The sequence below is a fragment of the Sitodiplosis mosellana genome, unplaced genomic scaffold (genome assembly GCF_009176505.1).
Source record: "Sitodiplosis mosellana isolate CC-2019 unplaced genomic scaffold, AAFC_SMos_1.0 Smas_scaffold_5, whole genome shotgun sequence".
NCBI lineage: Eukaryota > Metazoa > Arthropoda > Insecta > Diptera > Cecidomyiidae > Sitodiplosis > Sitodiplosis mosellana.
Genome location: NW_022595248.1, coordinates 2802310 through 2812269, shown reverse-complemented (window position 1 = coordinate 2812269; position 9960 = coordinate 2802310). Strand labels below are relative to the sequence as shown.

The following is a 9960-nucleotide window of genomic DNA, read 5'->3' as shown; positions in this document are numbered from 1 at the left end:
ATTTAGAGTTCGAATAATTTATTTTGTCAAATTTTTGTTTTTGCACAAATTTTCGTTTATAACTTTACAATCACACTACATAGACAAATATTGCCAAAGACAAAAACAAAGAATGAACATTGACGAATAAAAATTCTCTTCGAAGCAATGTGATCCGATGTACGGTTTACGTTCCACAGGTGTTCAAATTTTGCCCGTCTAGAGGCGGTTGTATGCATTAGAGGGTTAAATATGAATGAAACGAGTTTGCGAAGCAATTTATCAAATACTTTGCGAAACATTATCAAAACTTTATTCATAATTCGTTCGAACTGGTTTTATTTGGTTGATATAAGCACTTTTTAACATAAGGTAGATTGAGGTACAACATTAGATAATATCATCATGTTGTTTATTTGGCCTGTGGTTTTTTTTCTGATTAAATTTCGACTGATTTGGACTTATCGACTACTAGGGGGAAAGAACTGAGTAAATGAAAATATAAATATTCTAAATAATCGCATATTCTACCGAGTTTGGATCAATACGCGTCAATGCGTGTCAATGCGCTTAATAACTAGCTGCGAATGCATGCAAATATGGTCAATGAAATGTGCGTATTTGCAACTTTCATTCGTGCTCGCCACGAACGAGACGAAGCAACAGAAGAAAACCACAACAATAACACTACGGAACGCAGTGCAAATGCCTGTGAATATTTGTCAATACGTGTCAATAAAGTAAATATACCAATAGTTCTTTTCCCCTAGATCGACTACTGTTTTCATTGAATTTTTTTCGGTCACGTTTCTTGAAATAGAGTGGAACCGGAGAAGGTGTGTCCCTTAAACTCGAACCGAATCAATGAATAGCAATTAAGACTGATAATCACAATTCTCACGATACTCTTATCTCATTACTAGAACTATCTGCACAGACCACTCACTCAATAAATGATTGAGTCTGGGCAGTTTATTTGAAAAACGAGATTGAACATTGGGAAATTAGCTGTTTTCAACACTTTTATGGTCTAGCAAATTTTAATATTTCACAGAATTTGCGTTTCGATGAAGTTGCAATTCAATTTAATTACATTTCGAGGAAATTCGAATGTGAAATTAATGTCAACTTTAGATCAATCCAAGCAATTATTGTTCTGTCTCAGTTTTATGTAGAGGTGTCAATCGAACAAATTTCGAAAAAAAAAATTCAGAATTTCGACCTGAAATGTTCGTGCAGCCTCGCTGATCGTCTGTACAAATAGATAGGAAACGTCAAACAAGAACAATGAAGCGGCACCTGGCGACTGGTTGGAGAAATAGAGAATCATGTACATAGTTTGCTATAACAAGTACGCGTCTGTGTTAGTTCAAGCGTTGAAAGTATGACATATTGCACTTAGTCCCTAGGTGCCGCTGTATTGTTTACTGTGTTCGTGTTTGAAAAAAATTTTTGTTCGAAATTGTTCGAAACGTACCCAAAAAAAATTTGTTCGAAATTTGTTCAATTGACACCTCTAGTTTTATGTAGAAATATCGATCAACTCGATTCGCTTTTGATACATATTCGTTCTGCTGATTGATTTTGCTGCTTTTGTACTCCGCTCACATTGCTCTCACTTGGCCGATCGTTTACTTCATACATGAATCGTAAGTGTGTTACTCGTCAAATAACAACATTCTTTTCACTCGCGATTTTTCCTTCCGTGACAATTTCCGTTTGAATGAATTTCTTCACGAAATATGAACATTTCAGGTACCAAAATAAGAGTAAGATAAAAGCATACATCGTCCGAAGTCCACCTTTTTGTTCGGAAAACTTACATAAAAAACCAAATGACTGCCATTAATTTGGTTAAAATATGTCCGAACTTTCGTCCAAATGTTTGATTAATGTCAATGGGTTGATAGATTTGGGTTGTATGCTTTAGCTTATAAAATGTATAATACATACATTTATCTATATAGATGATTGAATTAAATCCAATTAAAACAGCTGTTGGGAAACACATTTAGCGCGCTCGCACGTTGAACTCATTCAAAGCGACACCTCAATGAACCAGTTCGAAGAGATGAATAAAAAGTAGTAGTTAAAAGACATTCTATTGGATATTGCATAAAAGCGCACACACACACACACACACACAAAGTTTGAAAATCGAACGTTAATTCGACCTTGAAGTAACTGAATCGTCTTCGTCTCTCAGATATGTTTGGCGAAGCGTGAAATATCCGGTAAATACCACGTTTAACGAAGTGTAATTGCGTGAAGGAATGTGGCTACTAAAATTTCTTGACACTTGTACGAATAGAAGTCGCTTTGTGTTAGCGACTAACAAAATTGACGATTATTTATCAAATGACGGTACATTTCCATTTAGCTGAATGCAAAAAGAGACATGTTCAATGTATAAAACCGCATTCATTCGGTTTGGATGCTTTATGAAATAAAATGGAGGCTCTTTTAAGCTGATAAACCGTCTGATTATCAATTGGGCTTATGAGGACATAATTCATACCGTTATTATTGCCGAACGAAAGAGAGAAGGAAAAAAAACCGAGAGAAGTGGCACATTTCATGCCATTGATCTAGTTGAGTGGATGGTGGTCCGACATTAATATAATGCAATTGAGCTTACCCAATTTGTTTCTTAGTATTCATTTACAGCATACTATTATTCAAAATATGAGTCGATTTGTTGTTGTTGACATAAGTTGTACGATTACGCGATATTGTGATGAATGTATTTGGAGAGAGAGAGAGAGAGAGAGTATGATCACGTCATAGCATGATTGAAAATAGAGCGGCAAAAAAGCGTTGAGAAGTTATCAACGTGCAAAATGACGCATAGTCCATGGTGAAGTACGTGTGCCGTACATGACATACACACTGGCAAAAGTTCACGAAAAAAATTGCATGAAACATCAAATGAGTTAAGTCAAAGAAGAAAAAAAAAACCGACAGGCAAGCAGAACAAAATCAAAACGGAATAATTCACACGCGATCACTTGTTTTGGTGTCTATTTTCGCATCGATGGAGCAACAAAAGATATTTGCGATATGTGTTGTTTGTGGCAAGAGCGGGTAGCATACAATCAATTCATGATTTTGCTCGTTTTTCATTCGTCTATCAATACATACACAGACACGGTCTCGATCGGACTGCCACTCTCTGAAAACAACGTCGCCCTGGCTCTCTCTCTCTCTCTATCAGCACAAATAAAACCCCACAGTGAAGATCAAATGGCGTTATTCGAACGTTGAAGTGTTAAGAGAGATAAAGTGACAAACGTGTGCGAGCTCAAGCCAATTTACTTTTTCGTTTCTGCGATATTAAGGAGAAGAAAAAAAATAATCACCAAACCAAAACCGAAACAAACCAACAATGGAAACGACGTTACGATAAATTCATGCATTGAATAAAAATAATAACATGAATTTTTTTTTTTTTTTGCTTAAAGTATTTACATCCCGGAAGTATTGTGATTTTTATTTAGTCAGGTGAAAATTGCCATTGACTATACGACATATTACGAGCAACAAGTCGGTATTCGCATTTTAAGCCGCACGTGATTCGCATTTTAAGTTGTTTTTTTTTAGTTTTTATAACAAAAAGTGATGTACATCAATTTTACAACAAAAATCGACCAGATTTTAAATTAGCAATAGATGAAATATTTATTTTAAATCCAAACGAAAAGGAGAAAAAAATCAAAAGTAAGTTTTTTTTTCAGATACTTTTCCGTATGTCTGTAGTGTATAATTTTCATTCAACGTCATTTTTTATGCAAAAAAGTCGCTTGTTTGCGTGATCGAAGTAATGCGATGATGAGATTTTTTAAAATTATTATCAAACTTTAATTTAATGACTCAATAGTTTTGTAATATTTCTCATTCAAACGACGGTGAAATTCATGTGGCAGACGTCGCAAGTGATAAGAATTGAAAAACCTAACGAAAAACAAATGTATATCAAATGAGTGTTGATGTTGATCGACTCAAAAGTTTGCGAAACAAATGAAACTTCAATTTTTGTGCTCAGTTCTTCAATTTTTAAATAAATATTAAATTGGGATTAATCGTATGAGCTTTTTTTCCTCCAAAAATAACTGTTTTGTTTACAATTCCGCAAAAAAAAAACTTTATTTAACTTGTTGTTTGCTATTTCGACCTTTTTTTTCTTTGTCGCCGTCGATGTCTAAATTCGAATTTGCGTTGCTAATTATTTCATACAAACATTCAAACGTAATACGTACACAATTGATAATAGCGATTTATTTTTATGTCAAAGAAAAAAAAAATGCGCTGCGTCAGTCATTTACCCCCAGTTTGAATTTTTCTACTTGTGCGTAGAGCATAAGTGTATCAGCATCATGCGCGATTATCATGCAAAACACACACAGCGCGGGCCACACAGCACAGTGGGAAAGTGCACAAGTTCAAATTCTTATTTTAAAATCGAAGCCCCTTTAAATTGACGAAGTCATTCGCGGCTTCCTAGACTGATTAAGCCGTCATTTTAAACGATAGCTCATTATTCAATTCGAGCCATAGTCGAAAACGTGTTTGCAACATCATGATTACACACGATAAATAGTTTTCTAATCAAATTAAAGATTGAAAATAATGATTCGGACGATTAGGCTCCTAACGTTCATTGCGATGACCACAACGACGAACGTGAACACGTTCTGTCGCAACGTCCGCCAATTCGCCGAAAAAAAAACGTTTTTCACATTCTATTGCTTGTTGTTGTTGTTAGTTCGGTGATTTTGTTTTCACTTGTTGAATGAATGACACGCTCATTGCTCAGTACTATTTCTTACGTAATTAGACACGTCTGAGAGCGAGAGAAGAACAGAGAGAAGAAAAGAGATCAATTTGTCATTGTTTAGCATTCAACACACAGCTCAGTCGTAATCCTTGGACATGAAAATTGCTTATTGTTTGCATTACATAACTTTAAATTGATTGAGCCGATGTTTTCGACTACAAATTGAATGCGCGCGGCCGAGTAATTTTAAATTATCGCATCGTTTCATCTTTCAGCAATTGATATCGTTTAGCATGTTGTTGCATACTTTTAGGCTATTCTTGGGCAGAGTTCGCACTGTGGAGGCATATTGAATTGTCTGAAAATCAAAGATGACTTTAGCGCATCCGAGTATTTGTGTTGTTTTTTGTTTGTTTTTTTCTTCGTTATACTTTACCATTTTGGTAAAAAAAAACTTTGTATCAATATTTTGTGTAACATAACAAAGAACAGTTTTTGAAAAACCACATTTATATTAGTAAAATATGAAGAAAAAATCCCCAAAAGTAGAAATTGCGTATTATTGCGAAATTGAGCCAATGCGCGTAATTACTAGGTGCATATGACCTCACAATGCGAATACCGGGGGCAGAAAATGTAACCTCTTCTTCGTTATGTTACACAAAATATTATTTAAAAAAAATCCTGGCCAAAAAGCTAAAGTAGAACGACAAAACAACAAAAATACTCGGGTGCGCTGTAGCTCACTTGAGTGTGCTAAAGTCATCTCTGCTGAAAATCTTATACGCGAATCGGTTCGAATTCAATTGTTCCCGACTTCTACTCCAAATGCGTAATTCATAAACTCTCGGCACACTTTACAATTACAGGGGCAACGCTTGCAAAACTTTCCGAAAGTTCATTAAAATGCAGCGAATGAAAACGACATAGGAAATGTGTGTGTTTGACAAGCAGCGATTATCTCTGTTTTATTGGGAGTGTTTTTTCCTCATTTCAATGTTTTTTTTCTTTTTCATCGTATGCTTACGAGAATGACCTATAATCGATAAAGGAAAACAAATCGTTGTGATAGCAAATACCCCCGTTCGTCAGTTGGGACGCAAACATTGCACAATCTTTATATATTCCGCCTGTTTGCATTGTCGCTTTACCCTTTGTATAATCTCGCGCGTCAATCAGCTGCTTATCGATAGTTCAAAGAAATACTAAATCCAAGGCATGGAAAATAGAGAATGGGACTCCAATTACTTATTTGCAAATACAACAGCAATTCGACGACAAATTTAAATCAATGTGTCGCCTTATCTCACTTTCAGTCACCTACGGTTTTCGTTCGTACAAAATCGTCTACATAAGCCGACCGAGATAATTCATTGTGTGAACCATATTCACAGTCCATTGACTACGTTTTGATAATCCATTCCGATTGCTCGACGCACATACACGTGCTGTACCATTTTTCATGTGTGTATAAAATTCTTGGCAAAAATTCATTCACAACATCGAAAATCGACGAATTTCTAAATTTATCCATTTACTTATCGTTGTCCCGTGTTTTTTTTCTCGTTTTGTTTTGATTACAGTGAGTTTGGCAGCTGTCATTTCTGTACTTACGTTCAGTAGTTGTGTTTTGTTGGCGATAGAAGGAAGAGCGATGGCTAAAACTGTGCCTACTGTTAGAGACATTGAACAGATCAATGACGTTTTGTCATCGTAAGTTGACCCAATTTCATTCTATTTCCGATGTTTCGAATCTACTTTGGATTCTCCACAATTTTTCATTGAAAAATTCGATGAATTTTTATTAACACTTGCGAAAAAAAAAATTCCATTCACAATTTGACAGCTACATTGGAAAAGATGACAAGTTGGCGTTGTTGTTGGATTTCGATGGAACATTGTCTCCATTAGCTCCACATCCTAGTTTGGCGGAGATTGATCCAGAATCTGAGGCTGCGTTGAAAAATCTAGCAACCAATCCAAATACGTATTTGGCGATAATTTCGGGACGGTCGGCGGAGGACGCGCGTGAAAAAGTGAAATTGGAGAAGATTACGTATGCCGGTAATCACGGATTGGAAATCATTTTCTGGAATAAATCGCGGTATCACCATGAGATTGACGAAGAAACGCGTCAAAAATACGAAAAAATGGTCACTGAACTTGAAACGAGCGTAAGTGACAAGGTCTCACTCTCTCTCTATTTCTCTGTTTTCGGCCTTTGTTTGAAGACTAAAGCGATTTTTATTTATTTAATTATATTTTGACTGACACAGTTGGGAGGTAATGGCGCCTGGGTTGAAAATAAAAAGCAATCGTTAACATTTCATTATCGTGATGTACCCGAAGTTGATCAACCGACGTACAAAGCCCGTGCGACCAGTATAATTGAGTCATATGGATATGTTGCGAATGCAGCTCATGCGGCCGTCGAGGCAAAACCGCCCGTAATATGGAACAAAGGTATGTTTGCCGATGACAATGAGACGAAAATTCATTTGCATAATAAACACGGCAATAAAAACCGAACGCTTCATTTTATGTATCCACGGCTGAATCACAGGTGAAGCAGCGTTATACATTTTGCGTGAGGAGTTTGGCGATAATTGGCCCGAAAAAGTGAAAGTAATTTTTGCCGGTGATGACACCACCGATGAGGATGCAATGAAGGTACATTTTTTTGTTTAATTTTTTCTCTCGTTGATTTTCGTCCGTACCCAGCAAATTATAATTGATGATATTTATGATGACAGGCATTAAAGGGAGACGGTCTCTCGTTCCGAGTGTCAAAACGATCGGAGATTGAAACGTACGCCGACTATCGTGTTCCATCGACGAAGACGATATCGTTGATTTTGCAATGGCTTCAAGACAACATGAACCAAGTATAAATGGAGCAACAGTTTTTTTTTATCATCTACAAGCTACAGAGAGCTCTGGAGAAAAAATACATTTCGTAGAACAAACACAATACAACAAAGAATTAGCATAATTTATTTCATTACCCAGTTACCATCCCTGCATGTTTAATTCATAATTTTGTTCCATTTTTATTTTTTCTCCGAATTTTTCACCAACTAATTGGTTTTTTTCATTCGTTCGTTCGTCTTCTTTTACTCTTGTTCAACGCTATTTGTACAGTGTACAAAAATAAATATGCGTATCATATGACGTCTCATAGCAATAAAAACAAACACCGAAACGAATGTGTCGAGTCAACAGTGTTGACAGATAGTAAACTGAAAAAGAAATTTTGTTCAATGGTTTTTTTTTTCATAGATGGATAGACTATAAAGTTCCTCATAGGGTTGCTAGTCTCTGTATAATATCGAAATTATTTATCGTCGCACATTTTAATTTTCATATCGAACCGTGCTATCTCAATCGATAGCACGAAGACACACCGCCGTAGATATACGTAAGCTTATATGTTTAGGCACACAGAACAAATGCCAACCAAATGTGTAGTTGTAATAATAAATTTATCGACGAATAGTTCAATGCTTGTGTATGTACCTTATTTGCCTATTTGTTTTCTAAGTACATATTGGTTTGTCAATGCAAAAATCGTCGAATGTGTTTATGATTGACATTTTATAGTTGACTTGATGTCATCGATAGAAAGAGGCTCTTTCAAAAAGCAGACAAATAAAGCTCATTCAATGACGAGCGAATCGATGGCTGATCTGAATGACATAACAATGGAATGGAGACATAAATGAAAATGAAGAAATAGAAGAAGAAAATACCATTTCTATCTAGCAATCCATTGACATGTAATTGGAGAATAATAATACAAACAACAAACACACCAATAAAACACTTTATTATTACAAAGTGTAATATTTTTCTGCCTTCTCTCTTTGTGCACGGCACAATACCGCGCGACAATCACACAAGCAAACGCTTCGTTAATTGTCTATTTATTTTTCTAATGACCGCATCGGAAAAAAGCGGGTTACAAAGCAAGACAAACTTTTCTCTTCTAATGACATAAACTAACTGTGACAGCTACAAATCGTACGCTGGTTATATTGCGTCGTGACTCGCGAGCATTACACTCGCCAGTTGCGACAATGTAACACGGTTACATTGAAATGCATCAAATGAATTCAAAACAACATGCGCGATTTTATCGCAACGTGTAGAAAAAATTATGGAGCATTATTATGCATGGAATCGGATGGTAAGTACTCTATTTTTGATATAGCTGACTAAACACATTGCTATTCCAAATTCGAACAGTGCTATCGAATTTCAAAGTCAAATTTTGCTGTATATCGCCACTTGTATATATCGATGAGAATTGAGTGATTGCGACGGAAAATATGTAAATTTTTCGACTGATGGAAATAAAACGCATTTTTTTTTGCCGTTAGTCATAACAGGCTGTGATTAGAATTTATTCATTGAATGGAAAGAATCAAATGAGAGAATCTAGAAAAAGGGAGAATGAACATATCTCATCATTCTCCCTTTTTCTAGATTCTCTCATTTGATTCTTTCCATTCAATGATTAAATTCTAATCACAGCCTGTAATGACTAACTATAACTTAATTGGGAGTACTTTCAATTGTCAGCGCCAACTTGAATGACGAGCAAAGAAAGGAAAAAAATTAAAAAAGAAAAAGAAAAAAATTAAGCAAAAAAAAACACGTCAAAGAACCAAAAGATCAGATGAAATAGCCCGAAAAACTCCGTTTTTGTTGTTGTTGTTGATGTTGATGTTTTTCATTTATTAATATTTCATTTTTTGTAATCAGTTTTCTTTACATAGACGTCTGTCTTGTGTTTGCATACATTCTCTTTAATTAAATTTAATTCATACATACATAGTTTGTGTATATTATAGCGAGTTGATTTCCATGTGTCTCACACATCGAGCGCAAAACGAAAGTGACGACGGCAGAAAAAAATTATTGTATTTTTTTTTTATAGAGTGGAATATAACCAACAATATTCTATTGGTCATTTTCCACTAATTCAATTCAACAGATATTGTTTTTTTTCGTTTTCACAAAAATTCGGTGTATTTTTTTCCTCCTGAAATGATATTGGTGAAAATGATATATTGGTGTGAAACTGATTGTGCACCGCAAGCCACGCGAAATGTGTACAATGCAGTTCCATTGAAAATTAGCAACAATTATTTTTTTTCTCTCTTCATTCATTCAATTTTCAACATAATTCGTCGCATCAGCGTGAA

General features: G+C 35.3%; 1 protein-coding gene across 2 annotated transcripts; it reads left to right on the top strand.

The window, feature by feature from the left end:
- The first annotated feature begins 3219 nt into the window (after positions 1-3219).
- LOC129566773 (uncharacterized) lies at positions 3220-8254 on the top strand. 2 transcript variants are annotated; one of them, XM_055442998.1, is made up of 6 exons: positions 3220-3696; positions 6337-6466; positions 6600-6927; positions 7030-7216; positions 7317-7423; positions 7507-8254. In XM_055442998.1, coding segments are annotated over exons 1-6 (891 nt in total). In that variant the 5' UTR covers positions 3220-3695; the 3' UTR covers positions 7645-8254. The 2 variants fall into 2 exon arrangements, with proteins under 2 accessions (XP_055298973.1, XP_055298974.1); XM_055442999.1 differs by lacking the exon at positions 3220-3696 and adding an exon at positions 6064-6217.
- Positions 8255-9960: the final 1706 nt, after the last annotated feature.